Here is a 19186-nt window from a genome sequence, read left to right as displayed (position 1 = left end):
ATACAAGTCTTATTTACATACATGTTGATACAAGTCTTATTAACATGCATGTTGATACAAGTCTTATTTACATACATGTTGATACAAGTCTTATTTACATACATGTTGATACAAGTCTTATTTACAAACATGTTGATACAAGTCTTATTTACATACATGTTGATACAAGCCTTATTTACATACATGTTGATACAAGTCTTATTTACATACATGTTGATACAAGTCTTATTTACATACATGTTGATACAAGTCTTATTAACATACATGTTGATACAAGTCTTATTTACATAAATGTTGATACAAGTCTTATTTACAAACATGTTGATACAAGTCCTATTTACATACATATTGATACAAGTCTTATTTACATACATGTTGATACAAGTCTTATTTACATACATGTTGATACAAGTCTTATTTACATACATGTTGATACAAGTCTTATTTACATGCATGTTGATACAAGTCTTATTTACATATATGTTGATACAAGTCTTATTTACATACATGTTTATACAAGTCTTATTAACATACATGTTGATACAAGTCTTATTTACATACATGTTGATACAAGTCTTATTAACATACATGTTGATACAAGTCTTATTTACATACATGTTGATACAAGTCTTATTTACATGCATGTTGATACAAGTCTTATTTACATACATGTTGATACAAGTCTTATTTACATACATGTTGATACAAGTCTTATTAACATGCATGTTGATACAAGTCTTATTTACATACATGTTGATACAAGTCTTATTTACATACATGTTGATACAAGTCTTATTTACATACATGTTGATACAAGTCTTATTAACATGCATGTTGATACAAGTCTTATTTACATACATGTTGATACAAGTCTTATTTACATACATGTTGATACAAGTCTTATTAACATGCATGTTGATACAAGTCTTATTTACATGCATGTTGATACAAGTCTTATTTACATACATGTTGATACAAGTCTTATTAACATACATGTTGATACAAATCTTATTTACATGCATGTTGATACAAGTCATATTTACATACATGTTTATACAAGTCTTATTTACATACATGTTGATACAAGTCTTATTTACATACATGTTGACGCACGTCTTATTTACATACATGTTGATACAAGTCTTATTTACATACATGTTGACACAAGTCTTATTTACATACATGTTGATACAAGTCTTATTAACATACATGTGTTGATACAAGTCTTATTTACATACATGTTGATACAAGTCTTGTTTACATACATATTGATACAAGTCTGATTAAGATACATGTTGATATAAGTCTTATTAACATACATGTTGATACAAGTCTTATTTACATACATGTTGATACAAGTCTTATTTACATGTATGTTGATATAAGTCTTATTTACATGCATCCCCGCGAGTGTTTATAAAAACAGAGAATATAACCTTTTCTTAATATGGACCCTCAGGGGTCCATCCTGGGCCCAACTCTTTTCCTGATCTACATTAAGTATCTTCCAAATCACATCCTTACATCATTTGTAGACATTTATGCTGACGACACTACCATTTATGGTAACACATCTAAGACAGTAAACGACCAAGTTCTCTCCAATTCTCTCTCCTCTGATCTTGAGCACGTAGTACAATGGGGAAAGGAGTGGCTGGTTACTTTTAATGCATCTAAAACTAAGCTTCTCTCTTTACATCATCAACATTCTAATCCACATTTGGCATCAATTGAAATGAATGGCTCTCGTCTTCAGGAGGCCTCAAGTTTTGACAAGCTTCTGGGCTTGACCATTACTCCTGATCTTTAATGGAACACGTATATCAAATCTGTTGCCAAAGCCGCTGGGAAAATGGTGGGATCTTTCTATCGATCCGGTAAATATCTCACTGCTGATGCTATTCTCTATCTATATAAGAGCCAGGTACGTCCAAGGATGGAATACTGTTGCCACATCTGGGCAGGAGCTGCTAGAAAGGACTTGTCCTGCCTTGATAGAGTTCAAAATAGACTTCGTAGCCTCGTAGGAGATGTCCTTTTCTCCTCCTTGCAACCTCTATCTCACAGAAGAGATGTTGCGAGTTTGTCTCTGATGTATCGTTATTTTCATGGAAAGTGTTCGACTGAGCTTCAATCTATGGTCCCCCCTCGCCAAACTTTCACAAGAAACACTCGTCTAGCTGTAAACACTATCAATAATTCCCCCCACTCTTTATCTGTGCCTAAACCTAAACGTAGATTCCATGAACAAAGCTTCTTTCTTAGAACTGCACGCCTGTGGAATTGTCTTCCGTGTTCCTGCTTTCCGGCTGGCTACAATATGGTTGTGTTCAAGTCTAAAGTAAATAAGTTCTTGATGAGCCGTTCCATATAAGTTATCAAATTTACCAAATTTTCATTTCTAATGATTACTATATTTTCCAATTTCTACTGTACACTCTTTAACCCTTATCCTTGAGTGGCCTCTGGGCCTTGATAATGTGGTGATGCCTATGTAAAAAAAAAAAAAAAAGATAATAAAAATGATTTTGGATAATTGCTTAATGGTTGGCGTAATATTATTACGATTTTCTTTGACGCCATTTTTCTTTATCCAATCAGATTTGAGTATTTGAGTTGTCACCGTTTGTTTACAAAAAATGGCCCCCGTCCATCCACATTCTGAACGAAGGTGGGAACTATTCTTTATGACGAGTTATTACTAAACAAACAAAAAGAAAATAATAATTGTAAGCAACCGGTGAAAAATGTTGAACTTCATTCGTGATAATTCATTACAAAATATTCCACAGAATACAAAGAAAAGACCAGTTGTCAAGGAGAAGAGATCGGCTTGCGATGAAATTGAATTTATTCCATCGGAAGAAAATGAACCGGAGTCGATTTCTTCGTCTTTTTTGTTTTTCGCAAAACACAAATCAAAAGCGCGAGTAAGTTTTTACTACTCTTTATCTTTGTTTTCTCATAAACTCGTTTATATTATGTGCTTATTTGTTTGAAGACTCGAAGATTTCCTTTTTTTGTATTACCCGTTAGCCATATTAATTTTAAATAGTTAATTCCTATTTTAGTCACTTAAATTATTTTTTAGAAAATGAGTTTCGACATTTTTCCTCCAATAACCTAAACGATGTTAAACCCCCCCCCCCAAAAAAAAACCCAACTCGAACAAAAACATCCAAAATAGTCGAAGCGAATCTGAGCGTACACACGACGCGGCGAAGTGAAAACCAAGAACGATAACTCACGTTTATAATTTTCTAATTAAAAAGCATGAATTTCAATTATCATCCTTCCTTAGCTAGGCTGAATTCAGGACAATGGCGAGAGGTCAAAACTCCTTTCCCTAACAAAATAAAAAAAAACAAACAAAAAAATATAAGCAAATAGCAACGACTCAGAAACAATTACAAACATTTAAAGTAATAATTTTTATTTAATCAGAAAGGGTTCATTTTTGTGTGTGAAAAATGTGCAAGTCATAGTCCTTCTTGAATGTGCGATATCTCCCCATATGCAGGAAATTAAAGAGAGTGGGGTCCATTATTAGTAATGCAGTGACGTGTATTTTAATAAGACAAAAGTTTGGGAACATCATTCAAGTGGAAAAAGAATATTGTATACTTGTAAATATATTGCTGGGAGTTTAGTGACTAAAGAAATCCTCCAATACTGAGGAAATTATTAATGTCAGCATAATTTTATAAAGAAAACCCTGCAAATGCAAAATTCTAGGAGGGAAAAAGTTTGTGAGCAGAAAATATTAATCCATTGTTGTCTGCGTGATCTTCATTAGTAAAGGATTGAGTAATTTGTCCGTTTACAGTTTGTCACGGCACTTTTACTCATACAGATTATGTAGGTAGAAGGCAGTAATTTCGCACAGCGACTATTCAGCCTGCGAAAAGCTGTATGTATATCACGGAATTGTTGTTGAGACTTGGTGCGGTTTTTAACGTCGTTTCGGTGGAATCTGACGCTAGCAACATTGTAGGTGGTGACGATGGTGACTTGCAGAAACACTGTCTAGACTGTTTGAATTTTGGCACGCTAGTGCTTACATATAGGCTTTCTCGATTGTTCCAACCCATTCACTGTCTACATACGCAAATAGATAAAAATATAGTCTCATGGATTTGTGTGTAAAAGTGATGCATCATATCTGTGTCTCCAGGCGCTAACAGGTTCGCGTGAGTGACCTGTGACAAAATCAAATTGTGCCTAAAATGAATGTATAATCGAAAAAAAAAAAAAATGAAAATATAATAAAAAAAAATGAAAATATAGTAAAAAAAATGAACGTATAATAAAAAAAAAATGGATTCTTGTCAGCATTTCAATGACATCGTAAATTCCGACCCATTAAGTTCAGTTCTCCCGACCTACATTCATGTCATCTTGACTTCTGGCTTTATTTTACCTCATTCCTGTGTGTAGCTTCATTGATATGCAAATTACATCAAACTACATTTCTCCCCTGATCCTTAAAGATCACCTCATAAACCCTGCTAGTCTCTCTACTAGTCCACACTACTTAGCTAGACACAGCTAACCCACACTACACGGTTAGACACAGCTAGCCCATGCTACATGACTAAGCACACAGCTAGCCCATGCTACATGACTAAGCACACAGCTAGCCCTCATTAAATGGCTAAGCACACAGCTATCCCTCACGAAACGGCTAAGCACACAGCTATCCCTCACTAAACGGCTAAGCACACAGCTATCCCTCACTAAACGGCTAAGCGCACAGCTATCCCTCACTAAACGGCTAAGCACGCAGCTATCCCTCACTAAACGGCTAAGCGCACAGCTATCCCTCACGAAACGGCTAAGCACACAGCTATCCCTCACTAAACGGCTAAGCACACAGCTATCCCTCACTAAACGGCTAAGCGCACAGCTATCCCTCACTAAACGGCTAAGCACACAGCTATCCCTCACTAAACGGCTAAGCACACAGCTATCCCTCACTAAACGGCTAAGCGCACAGCTATCCCTCACTAAACGGCTAAGCGCACAGCTATCCCTCACGAAACGGCTAAGCACACAGCTATCCCTCACTAAACGGCTAAGCACACAGCTATCCCTCACTAAACGGCTAAGCGCACAGCTATCCCTCACTAAACGGCTAAGCGCACAGCTATCCCTCACGAAACGGCTAAGCACACAGCTATCCCTCACTAAACGGCTAAGCACACAGCTATCCCTCACTAAACGGCTAAGCACACAGCTATCCCTCACTAAACGGCTAAGCACACAGCTATCCCTCACTAAACGGCTAAGCACACAGCTATCCCTCACTAAACGGCTAAGCACACAGCTATCCCTCACTAAACGGCTAAGCACACAGCTATCCCTCACTAAACGGCTAAGCACACAGCTATCCCTCACTAAACGGCTAAGCACACAGCTATCCCTCACTAAACGGCTAAGCACACAGCTATCCCTCACTAAACGGCTAAGCACACAGCTATCCCTCACTAAACGGCTAAGCACACAGCTATCCCTCACTAAACGGCTAAGCACACAGCTATCCCTCACTAAACGGCTAAGCACACAGCTATCCCTCACTAAACGGCTAAGCACACAGCTATCCCTCACTAAACGGCTAAGCACACAGCTATCCCTCACTAAACGGCTAAGCACACAGCTATCCCTCACTAAACGGCTAAGCACACAGCTATCCCTCACTAAACGGCTAAGCACACAGCTATCCCTCACTAAACGGCTAAGCACACAGCTATCCCTCAGGTGATGGAGATGTGGTGACAATTGACCGAGGTTCCAAAGACTTGATGGGCAGGCCCTGACCTTGGGCAGGGGCATTATGGGGCTGTACCCGTAGAGGTGTCTGCCTCTGCAGAAATGGTATGAATTTTCGAAGATGCTGTCTATTGCGTAGGGTCACGTGACTGGATCCATCCACCCGGACCACATACCGGTGGAACTGCCGTACTTCCACAACAACTCCTGTTCGCTCCCAGTGCTTTGGGTGGTTGCTTACAGGATTCTGTAGGTACACATGGTCCTCAACACGTAGAGGTGGTAGGAGTCTGGTGTGAGCATCCCACTTTTCATGTTCTCTGGAGTGCCTGCGAGCTAGGACCCTTTCATGGAATGTCATGGTTTCTTGCCATGTGTTGTGTGGACAATACCTCCCAAGTGGGATTGGGATAGCTGTCTGATCCGAAAAGATTAAATTTAGATTCATCAGTAAAAGGTTCATTTTACTGATGAATCTAAATTTAATCTTTTCGGATCAGACAAAAGACCACATGTCAGAAGAAAAAATGGAGAAAGACTGTCCGCTAAGTGCGTTAAAAGTACAGTAAAATTTGGAGGCGGCAGTATAATGGTATGGGGCATGATATCTTCAAAAGGAACTGGCCCCCTTGTGAGAATTCATGGAAAAGTAAATGCCTGAATGTACAGAGAATTGATTAGAGAACATGTGGTACCTAATCTTTCTAATTCTAATGCAAGACAACACACCGTGCCATAAAGTAAAAATAGTTTTAGAAGAGCTAAATAGATCCAATATTTGCGTTATGGATTGGCCAGCTCAGAGACCAGACCTGAATCCAATTGAAAATGTTTGGAAAATTATTGGCGATAAGATCACAGAAAACCCCCACAAAAATCTTGATGATTTATGGGAATGTATAAAAACATCCTGGAATAATATTTCACCTATAACATGTGAACGATTGGTGCTGTCTTGCAGCAAAAGATGCCATAGTGTGATTGAAAACAAGGGGCTTTTCACTAAATACTGAAAGGATTCTTTATTTTTTCATAATGAATTTCCCTCGTTCCTTAACTTTTGGACGCCTGTAATTTAATTAAATTTATTTATATGTAAAAAAAAATAATATGTATTAAAATCAAAAATTAAAAAATTTTTTTTCTTTAACTACCATTATTAAACATTGGAAAATTCCCCACCAATTTTTTTTTTTCTTTTTCATAGATAAAGTTAGAAGCCATTAAAAAAAATATGATCGATCGTTCCTTAACTTTTGGACGCTACTGTATATGAGATACATAGATTTGATTCCATATGAGATACATAGATTTGATTCTATATGAGATACATAGATTTGATTCTATATGAGATACATAGATTTGATTCTATATGAGATACATAGATTTGATTCTATATGAGATACCTAGATTTGATTCTATATGAGATACATAGATTTGATTCCATATGAGATACATAGATTTGATTCTATATGAGATACATAGATTTGATTCTATATGAGATACCTAGATTTGATTCTATATGAGATACCTAGATTTGATTCTATATGAGATACCTAGATTTGATTCTATATGAGATACCTAGATTTGATTCTATATGAGATACCTAGATTTGATTCTATATGAGATACATAGATTTGATTCCATATGAGATACATAGATTTGATTCTATATGAGATACATAGATTTGATTCTATATGAGATACATAGATTTGATTCCATATGAGATACATAGATTTGATTCTATATGAGATACATAGATTTGATTCTATATGAGATACATAGATTTGATTCTATATGAGATACATAGATTTGATTCTATATGAGATACATAGATTTGATTCTATATGAGATACATAGATTTGATTCTATATGAGATACATAGATTTGATTCTATATGAGATACATAGATTTGATTCTATATGAGATACATAGATTTGATTCTATATGAGATACATAGATTTGATTCTATATGAGATACATAGATTTGATTCCATATGAGATACATAGATTTGATTCTATATGAGATACATAGATTATCGTGTTGAACTAAAGTTCTCTTTCACCTCTCAAACGTTGAGCTTATAACTCAAGATGTGAAGAACATTAATTTTCATTTCTCCAACTGTTTACTGTTATATCTTTCTTGCGATCTTTTGGTCTTATCCGATTCCATGACAAGAATTCATTTAGTCTGGTGGGGTATCTAAGAGTTATTTATAAGAGCTGGTCTTATCAGTGGGTGTTAAGATCAAATCCTATATATTATGAGTATTTAACCAGGATTGCAGAGTAGGATTGTAAAAGTCCGACTCCGACTACCGATTCCAACTCCTGGACTCCTATATGGAAATTTATTCTGCAGATCCATGTACCAGACTCCCACATTCAGCATGCATTTTATAATATTTTTTACGTTTAATATTCAGTTGTATGATAAATATACTCACATATACACTATACCAGCTTTATTTATTTTTTTTTACTCACGTCTACCCCTAACACGGCATATCACCACTTGGACGTAAAAGGCTACTTTTTGGTACCATGTCTAGGAAAGATTAACAAGATGTTGGTTTATGTAACATTTTAACTTCTGCATATCAGTACGACCAGGGAAGCAGCTAGTTGGAAGGGAATTCCAAACTGTAGCTGTTCCAGGGAAGAAATTATTAGAATAAAGACCTCAATAGTGAAGGGGTGAGATCTTAGTGCTAAGCGGGTTTGTCAGGATATATATGGCAAGGGGTGCAACAAGTTCATCAGAACACATTCCATTAAAATATTTGTAAAACAGACACAAAGATGCAACATTGCAGTAGCAGTATCAGAATTTTCAGCCGAGTCGCCATTTTGAATAGACACCTATCTGTCTATCAGCTTATAACAATATGAAAACGTAATTTAAACCCGTAAATTTTATTTCAATAAAACGAGCAAAGACCAAATTTTAATATCATAAAAGCTTTAATAGAGAAATAAACAATTTTATTTATTTTTCCTTGGATTTCTTAACTTAACATTACACGGAATGTCGAACAATAACATTACTTGAATCTTACGATAAATATTTAATTAGCAAAATATATAACTTACCTAAGATATGCTTTCTTTTAATCTTCCTGTATGAGAATTTATTCATATTTATGTATTATAATCCATGTATTTTTTAAATGGAAGGATTTTTCCAACACATATCGCGACAACACGTGTCTTTCAAGAAAGTGTAAAGACACCGGATGTTAAGATTATCACTTTGTTATCTACGGAAGCCTATAAGTGTAAAAAAAACACTAATTCAGAAATGTTAGTAATCTCGATATGGGATTATATTCCTTCAAATTTTCCACTTTTAAAGGTTTTTGGGGGCGCTGAAAACGGAAATAACCATTTATGTATATGGCAAACGAAACTAGTAGTTTCCAAGATAAAAAATTTTACAAATGGTCACAAAGTGGGGGGTCACTTTTCTATAATGATGTGACGTCAAATGGGCACCCACTTTATGGCCACATTGCAATGAACAGATTTGGCCGTAATTTTAAAGGAATTTTCGAGGGTGGCTTCATATTGACCCTATATGAATAAAGGGAGATAACATCGTCCTTTTTTTAATGTTGGCACCTTTACTCTATCGTACATGAAAACTGGGATTTTTTATTTTTGGATTTACACGGATTACGAATGACGAAGATATGAAATGTAAATTTTTTTTTTTTAATATCTTAAAGAAATACCTGAATTTTTTATTTATTATACTATAAATCTGCATTATATGGTATCGTCTTTTTTTTTTTTTATATCGAAAAAAAAGGAAACCAGGAATTAAATATAAAAATATACACTGACTGAAAAATATTGACTGGAAAATTCTAAACAAAAATTAAGCTTCCACGTAAAAAAAAAAAAAAAAAAAAAAAAAACATGTGGTTATCGAAAAAAGAAGGATTTACATTTTGGACTTTACCGGTAAATTTACAGATAAGTGATATTTTTTTGTTGTTTTAAATTTGAGTATTTTATTTATTGATGTTTTATCTTCAATTTGTGATATATAAAACATGTCGACCAAAATTAATTATTAAAATTCTCATAGACATTTCAAAATGGGGGTGGTGAATTTATAAAACGTTTGTCTAAAATATTATATTCAGTTTATCGGAAAGAGCATAAAATTTTACATTCACCCTGAAAAAAAATGTAACAATTGAACGAATAGGAAAATTTTGATAGATTTTTAAAGTTTAAAAATTGAAAAATATTCATCTCATAAAAATCAATTGATTTCACTACGTAACAAAATGGCTCCCTGAGCGCACGCACGCGCTTTGTAAACACTGTTTTTTAAAAAATGAAAAATAATATTTCTATTATTTTTTAAACAACTTAAATAGTTTATTTTGGAAGCATATTCTATAAAGAAAATAAATAACCCACTTTAGAAAGAGAAATTATGAGTTTTCTATATTTTATTCACAGTTTTCTTTTAGGGGTGTCAAAAATTCCCCCAAAATTCTGATACTGCTAACATTGCAGTGATGGGGCAAGGGCTGGAACTCGGTGGATAGTTGGACCAATTAGATTGACAACTCTTTTTTGGATCCTATACAAGAGGGAGAGGTTAGGGATAGATGCACTAGCTCCATAGAGAGAACCCACCTTCTTTGCAGCAGCCTTTGCAATGCCCTCTATGTATTTGTTCCAGTTTATATTTCCTGCAAATGTTAGGCTGAGGAGTTTGAAGGTAAAAGTCTCAGGTAGGGTTTTATTTGTCATCGATATAGGCGGTTGGAGAGGCGGCCTATAATTGTTAAAGGAGAGCAGCTTAGTTTTATTAGCATTAAATGTTATCATCCATTTGCGGCCCCATTACATAATAGTCTGGCAGTCATTTTCTAACGATTCTGCCATTGTCTTAGATTTATGTACATCCATTCTTCCTTCATGCATGTTATAGAGCATTGTATCATCAGCAAATATACCCATCTTGGACACACTATTATCAGGGAGGTAGTTTTGCTTGGATGTACATCCGTCAATGACAACCTGTATGCTTGTATTGTCTAAGAAGGATCTAATTATATTTAGTATACATCCAGTTGTAACGTATGATTTAATTTTCATTAGCAGCCCTTTGTGCCAGACTTTGTCAAAAGCCTTGGATATATCAAGAGCTACAGCTATGGCTTCGCCCACCTTATCCAGTACATGGTAAATGCATTCAGAGATGAATGTTAAAATATCTGCAGTAGAACGACATTGCCTGAATCCATACTGTTTGTTAGAGAGAAGATTTTCTTTTGCGAGGTGGTGAACTAGTGTTTGATTAATTAAGGTCTTAAAGATTTTAGTGAAGAGTGGGGAGAGACCAATGGGGTGATAATTGAGAGGGTCTGTTCTTTCACCAGAATTCCTGTACACTAATATCACAGAGGCTATTTTCCAGCTATTAGGGAAGCAAGATTCAGCAAGGCATTTATTGTAGAGCTTGGAAAGTATAGGGGCTAGCTCAGCTGAACATTTCTTAATTAGTATAGCAAGGATGAGATCAGGCCTTTGAGGTGTGTAAGTTTTTTATTATATTGCAGACATGAGATGGGGTGATTTTTACCTCATCTCATGTGGCTTCAGTCCACATAGGGAAATTTAGGAGGAGTTGTTTGTTGGCTCTAGGGTGGAGTTGGAGGTGAATTGCCAGGCAAGCAATTCCACCTTCTCTATTGCTGTGTATGCAATCTTCTGGTTGTTGCTCAGTGGAGGAATTACTGATTGCGCTTTATTCATTACACTATTATAAATTTTTCAGAAATCACAAGTTCTTATCTTTTGCAATTCTATGCGTTCCCTGATTATTTCAGCATGCTTTCATTTGGTTGTCGCTATTTCTCTCTTACAATGATTTCTAGCATCTATGATTTTTGCCTCTTTGTATTTAACTTATGTCGTACAAACCGGCTGTCCGGCATGCTGTCTTTGTGCAATGGCAGCTGACACAATCTGTAGTGAACCATGGGGGTAAGTGGGGCTTGCTATATTATATCCGTATGAGAACATGTGCTTCAATGTCCACTTTACACCATTCAGTTTTCTCATTGGCACATTGTTCAGCAGAAAGCAAGAAAATATTGGTTCATCAGGCATCTCGGAGGTGTTCTCTAATGGTTTCCCAGTCAGCCCTGTTGTAGTACCTTGTTGCTTTGAACAATGGTTCCTCATCTTGAGGTTGGGATTTAAATGTGATGTCAACTGTTACCACTAGGAAGTCTGCGTTTCCAAGTGGACTGTGGGCATTAATCACACAATCCTCTGGTACTGTGGTGAGGTATAGGTCTAGAAGTGAAGTCAGCTGAGGTTCATGATCTGGTAGGCAAGTTGGAAACATTTCTGTCTGTGTGAGGGAATGGGCTATATGGAGCGTCCAGCTGCATCTGTGTAACCTGAGAAACCAAGCCAATTTTTATGGTGGACATTAAACATGTATTTGGGCATTACTATCTAAGGAGAGTGCTGCATCTATACTATCAGAGACATAATCGATTAGGGTACCATCCTGACTTGAGGAAAAACGGTAGAGAAAATATAAGTAACTAACGCAGTGATGAAATGTTAGTCGAAAGCACATAAAAGCCTGGTCATCCAATTCAAGATCTTTCTGCCTAGTTTAAGGAAGGGTGCTATGAATATAGACCCCAAGCCCATGCATATATCTGAGTCCTTACAGCAAAGAGGGAGGTATCCTGCTGTTAAAGTAGTTAAAGGCGATTGAAGAGTGTAAGTTTCACTTAATGCTAAGATATCTGGGGAGTTTTTACTAAAAGGTAAGACTCTACATCATCTATATTACCTCTAACCCCACAGATATTTGTGAAAGTGAGCCTCAAAGGCAGAGGCAAATTGGTTTTGTTTGGGTGGTTTCTGGTTTTATCGTGATATTTGTTTGGGTTGTCATTTCATTACGTTTTTGTTTAATGTGAGGTTAGGGGAAGAGTGTTGAGCAAAGTGGGCTGGTTTTGACACTAAGTATACACACAGTGGCCCATTAGCCGAGTCTAGTCTAGTCTAGAAGTTGTGGTCTTGTGAAAGCCCACCAGATATAGCAGCAGGGCCCTTTTCTATGCACAATATGGCACTACAGCTATTCTGATATTATACAACTGATGACAGAGCAGTTGGTCTAAGCATTACCAAAGAGTTAGGGCTCTTGTACCGTCAGTCAGAAACAGCAGCCAGACATGTTAGCACAAGTGGCATGTAAGCAAACCCGATTTTCTCAGTTTCTGAGAGAAAGAGTTAAATTTAAAATTGGGAATTGGGGAATGGCATTCAGTGTCCTAGTCAGAAAACAAGGCCAAGCACAAGGTGGCTCTGGTGAGTCCCTGGTTTTGTACCTCTGGTCTGGCTAATAGAAAAAGAAAAAATGTGAAAGTCGGCGATAGGCAGAGCCTATCTACTCCTTAAGCAAGTTAGGAATTTGTTTGAGTCACAAGCTCCAGGAAGGTTGTTGACCATGACTGAGGAGGATTCCCTCCGCTAGTTTTATTATCAGTTTTCTTTCTCTTAGATGGATGATCTTACAAGAGCTACAGGTCCATCATACCAAGAAAGGTAACATGTGCCTGGTTTCTACACCAAGTATTTTTGCGCCCCCGCATGAATGAAGATAGTGAGTATCTTAAAGTTTTTCTGTATTCTACATAAATAAGCATATGATTAGAGCCAAATGTGTGCTTTGATTTTCCTTCTTTTATTTAATTACTAGCTGTACCCGGCCACGCGTTGCTGTGGCTCAGTTTGTTAAAATGGAACACATGTGAAAGTAGAGAAAAGTTTGATTCTTTTTTTCCAGAGAATGTACAAATTATTTTTTTTTTTTTTAATAGATGTTAAGAAAATAAACAGAAAAATACTTCCATCATTAATTATGCAAAAAAATAAATAAAATACGATAAAACTTGCTGAGTATGCATTGTTTTACGGTTGTTGTAAAAATGTAACGGAAACTTAAATTTCGCTTCATTTTAATCTTTCTTAATTATTTAACTGTCCCCCCCCCAACGAATATAATCAAAACAGTAACATTCAACAATTGTACTTTATCTATATAAAACACAAAATGGGTGTTTGTATTACTGTACATATAGATTCGAAAAAGTTGTGAAAAAAAAACCCAAACAAATATATAACAAATAAATGTTATCAAAGCCAAGATAAGTTACTTTTCTGCCAAACTGGATAGATATATTTTTCGTGTTTTTATTCAATGTAACATATTTATTCAGCTCGAAAACCATACAGTGTTTACCGATGTATTCGAAATTTCAAGATGGCGTCTCCGTCTCACACCCTCATTAACACCGTAAGTATGGAAGAAGGTGTTATAAATAAAAAACTATACAAAATTTATAACATCTTTTCCCACACTTACGTGTTAAAGAGAGAATCAGACGCCATCTTGAATGTTCCAATACATCGGTAAACACTGTATGGTTTTCGAGCTGAATAAACATGTTACATTGAATTGGGAAAAGATGTTATAAATAAAAAACTTAATGAAATACTGTTAAATATATTCGGCGTGTTTTTAATAGTATTTTGTATATTTTTTATTTATAACACCTTTTTCTATACTTACGTTGTTAAAGAGGGTGTGACTGAGACGCCTTCCTGAATGTTCGAATACATCGGTAAACACTGTATGGTTTTCGAGCCGAATATTGTTACATTGAATAAAAACACGAAAAAGATATCCAGTTTGGCAGAAAAGTAACTGATCTGGGCTTTGAGAACATTTATTTGTTATGTATTTATTTGTTTTTTTTTTTGACAACTTTTTCGAATCTATGTGTACAGTAATACAAACCCCCTTCGGAGGTTGTAATGCCCCCCCCCACCTAAAATGTAGTTGGAAAAATCGATTTTATAATGAGATTAAAGAATGGTTAGTCTAAAAAAAGGGTGAAAAACAAAACAAATAAGCAATTAATAATTATTACCAAAAACAATAAATGCTACTTTTTTTTACTGGCACAAATAGAGTTGGATACACAAGTAATAGTCGTAGAGTGATAGTGTAAGTAAAACCTGGAATATCCGGTTGTTTCGTTTCGTTTTAACAATGGAAAGAGCAGAAAATGGAGAGAAAAGAAAGAAAGAAGGAAAGACCGAAAGGAAAGATAAAGATAGAGAAGTACCCCCACCACCATCACCCATAAAGCAAAAAGACAACGAAAGGTAAGAAAGAAAGAAAGAAAGAAAGAAAGCAAAAAAGCACGTAAGGAAAGAGCGAAACGGAAGTTGTGTTTGTGTAAGTAAGTAAGTAAGTAAGTAAGTTTGGTGCGTTTCACGTAAATGTCAATTCAGGTTTTCATTAAACTTTAACCACGCGGGTTATAACGAAATCGAAGTAATGTAATTGTGAATTCAATTCCAGGTAACGGATTGTGTTCTGTTTGAATCTAATTTTATTATAATAAATGCTTTATAAATTGTGTTTATGTTTTATGCTAAACAATGGCAAAGTAAGCGTGGTTCGTTTCAGTGTAAGTCCAGTCCAGTTTTTAGATAAATTCTTACCGGTGATCGGTTTTAAATGTCTCCTGTGAATGTTCTGGTACGGTGTAAGTGAGTGACGGTGGTAGGATGAATTTGTTAGAGAGAGTTTACTTTACTACTTCCATTAAATGTAACCGATTTTTACAGTGGACTCTCACCAGACAGAATATAGGAAACTGTGATCAGCGAGATCCTTGATATGTAATAACCCTATAACATACGGCAGATGTCGTGATTCAGTTTGTGTATGATACGGCTGCACCAAATGTATACAGGTGCAGTCCTATAAACGTCAAAGTCGGAGGGGAAAAAATGAGTTCATTTTATTTATATAGAGAAGAGAAGAGAAGAGAAGAGAAAACGGCATAATTTTCAATTTCTGTATTAATAATTTAAAACACACAAACTCATTTACCAAAGGTGATGAATGCTAGAAAAGAGATGAGTATTTTCAATTTTTCTATTGTGTCTATACATATATTGCTAACTATTGTTAATATATTACAAACAAGATGACATGCGATAAAAATCTGAGAAAATAGAGTTTCAAGTGTGTAGATAGCACAGAATATAGAAATAGAATAAAATAATACAATAAAATAACTTGATTTTTTTTTATTAATATCTATTTTAAAGGCAGATTAAGGGGTGGTTAAAATTTTAAATAGATTTAAAGTTTTTTTTTTTATGTAAGTCCTTCTTACAAAATTTGATTATTGTATTTTATTGTATAACATGGGGAGTAGACTCGCCAGCCAATTCAGATAAGAATGGGAGTTTGGGAATGTGGTTAGAAATGCACTATAAATGCATTTAAAAATACAAACTAATTTTAGATGAGTAGCACACCTTTCCTTAGTCGATGAGGTACGGGCGAAGAGACTGATGAGGGTTGATTACACACGGCACTGACGATCTTGATGTAGTCTGAGTGCGTCCTCCAAGTTCCACTAAAGAATGCTGAGCGTTCTTTTTCACAACATGAGCATGGACAATCAAAATTCTGATGTTGAACTTTATACAGCTGCTGACAGTGTCTTCTATTTATGTCACAATGTGCGCTGTTCAGACTATTCTCACTTGCGCAAAAACTAAAAGGTTCCATTTCAAAAAGTATCTGCACAAATACTCACAAACAGCCGTAATTTCACCCTCAACATGCATTCCTCTCCCCCACAAGGTCGCAAGGAATTTCGGGTGAGTGATGTGAAAAAGAATGCTGTTCACTCTACACTCTGAAACAATAGAGAAGAGGGTTGGTGAGCTTATGTCCTAGGTGATGAGAGGAGACATTTACATTAGCTCTCGCCCCCACCCACGGCGAGTTTTTTGTGGGCACAACAAAAAAGTTCTGTACAAAAGTCTTCTGAAGCTATATACACTGTACAATGTTGACTGGTGATGAAATCACTAGTCTTGGTTGCGGCCCCGGCGTTGGTGCAGTTTCTAAAGCACCAGGAGCACTGTGTGGCATCAGTCAGCTCAAGGCCCTGGGGGCCTTCTTGGCAATTGCATGCATGTTCTTGAGGGTGGTGTCGTTTCCAGCTCCAGCGTTCTTCGGAGTGGTTGCATGTGCGACCGGTATGGAGTTCTCGGAAGTGCCAGAATCTCTAGCTGGGTGAGAAGCATGAGGAGTAGCTGGAAGGATCTCAGAAGGGCTCGATGGCACGTCATAAAAATCTTTATCGCTGGACTTACGTATGGGACTATCTGTTGGATTACCAGCATGGACTTCTGGCAGGGTGGCAGGAGAGTCCTCAGGCACCCCTGGTAGGGTGCTAACAGAGGCGCCTTCTGGCAGCCTGGTGACTGGTAAGAAGGACTCTATCACATCTTCGCTAGTTGTGGTCCTAAAAGGCTTGAATTCCCAAAGATGTTTTCGGTTTCTGAGTGTGAGTCTCCATCTATCTTGACCACATATTGGTGAAATTGTCTCACCTCATCAACGGTGCCTGTTCGTTCCCAGCGTTTAGGGTGATTTCCAGCTAGGTTTTGAATATACACATGATCCCCCACTCTTAGAGGGGGCAAAGATCTTGTATGCTCACTCCACTTTTCATGCTCAAGAGAATGACGTTTTTCTAGTGCCCTCTCCCTGTTTACGAGTGTTTCAGACCATGTGGGGTGGGGTAGTACTGACCGATTGGGATGGGATCTCTAATGGGTCGTCCGAAAACTATAAGAGCAGGAGATGCCGTCATCTCTGGGTCGATGGAGTTGCGGTATATTAGCATCACCCGTTGAAACTTGTCCACATTGATGGACCCGCCTGCTAAGGTGTTATCCACCAGCATTCGTTTGACAGTTTTGACTGCAATTTCTGCTCTGCAGTTGGCGTAAGGGTTGGCAACAGAGGTAAGGTGATGGTGGATTCTTCATGATCGGAGGAAATCCTGAGTCTTCCCAGCAGTAAACTGGGGTCCCCCGTCAGATGTCAGCTCCTTAGGCACCCCAAAAGTCACAAAGGCTTCTCTGAGATGCTTGATGAGGCCATCTGCGCCGTTCTCTGCTCGAAATACCATCGGCCAGTTGGAGTATCGGTTGACCACAACAACATAATCATAGTTGTTGTGTGTGAAATAGTCACTAGCGATCTTGTGGAACGGGTACTCCGAAGGTGCAGCGTTAAAAGGTGGCTGCATAGCATTAGACTTTGCAATCCGATGGCAGTACGTGCAATTATCCTTGATATGTTGGATGTCGATGCTGATATTGGGCCAGTAAACCGAGTCAGCCGCGCGGGCACACATGAAGCTGACTCCCTGGTGGGCCGCATGCAGGGCCTCCAATATCTCTTGGCGTAATGTTGCCGGCAAGGATCATGCCATCAACGGTGCAAAGGCTGCTGGAGATGCGGTGGTACGGCCGGAGTGTGGTCCTTAGCTGTCGACAGTCCAAAGAATAAGTTAAGATAACAAAAGGATAAATATTTACAATTAAATTATTAATTAAATTAAATTATGCTATCAGTTCAAAAGGGACTACAATATTTTGCGATAGAGAAACCTCATTAGACCATGGCATTTCGAAGCCAAACGCTTCTCATCAGAAGAGGGGAGTAAAGACACATATTATACAAAGAAGAAATTTAAAAAAAATAGTATTGCCTTTATGGAAAGACGATCAAAGGAAAAACAGAAAGCTGTACTGAGACTGAAGCCGATTCTAGGACTGCCAGCAACCACTGTAAAAGAGTAATAAAGAATGCGAGAAAGTTGTATGCTCAGTTTGTTAAGTCCGACGTAGTTTAGCTAAGAAGCTCACAGTATTAATTCCAGAGTCTCACAGAGGCCCATTCTGGGCCCAACTCTCTTCCTAATCTACATCAATGATCTTCCAAATCACATCCTATCATTCATAGATATTTATGCTGATGACACTACCATCTATGGCAACATATAAAAGGCTGTAAATGTTCAAGTTATCTCTGATTCTCTCTCCTCTGATCTTGAGCGTGTAGTACAATGGGGGAAGAGGTGGCTGGTTACTTCTAATGCATCTAAAATCAAGCTTCTATCTTTACATCATCAACGCTCTGATCCCCTATCTGGCATCAATTGAAATGAATAGCTCTCATCTTTGGGAGGTTCCATGTTTTGACAAGCTTCTGGAGTTGACTTTTACTCCTGATTTGAGATGGAACACGTACATCAAATCCGTTGCCAAGGTCGCTGGAAAATTGGTAGATATTTCACTGCTGATGCAATTCTCTACCTATATAAGAGCCAAGTACATCTAAAGATGGAGTACTGTTGCCACATCTGGGCAGGAGTTGCTAGAAACAGCTTATCCTGCCTTGACAGAGATCAAAAGAGACTTCGTAGCCTAGTGGGGGATGCCCTTTTCTCTTCCCTGCAACCTCTTT

At 37.0% G+C, this 19186-nt stretch overlaps 1 protein-coding gene across 4 annotated transcripts in view; it reads left to right on the top strand.

Moving 5' to 3' along the window:
- Window positions 1-2612: 2612 nt before the first annotated feature.
- LOC145248967 (uncharacterized) overlaps window positions 2613-19186 on the top strand; it is a 133949-nt gene continuing 117375 nt past the window's right edge. For 2 of the 4 annotated variants that reach the window (XM_080110776.1, XM_080110774.1), the window contains exon 1: window positions 2615-2930. In XM_080110776.1, the coding sequence (XP_079966902.1) occupies window positions 2748-2930 (183 nt within the window). In that variant the 5' untranslated portion in view covers window positions 2615-2747. Of the gene's footprint in view, window positions 2931-19186 lie in introns of all 4 variants that reach the window. The other 2 variants (XM_080110775.1, XM_080110773.1) reach the window with 2 other exon arrangements.

The sequence above is a fragment of the Euprymna scolopes genome, chromosome 27 (assembly GCF_053919585.1).
Source record: "Euprymna scolopes isolate OS-2025 chromosome 27, ASM5391958v1, whole genome shotgun sequence".
Taxonomy (NCBI): Eukaryota; Metazoa; Mollusca; class Cephalopoda; order Sepiida; family Sepiolidae; genus Euprymna; species Euprymna scolopes.
The sequence above is the reverse complement of the archived record's forward strand: the minus strand, read 5'-3'. Positions and strand labels throughout refer to the sequence as shown.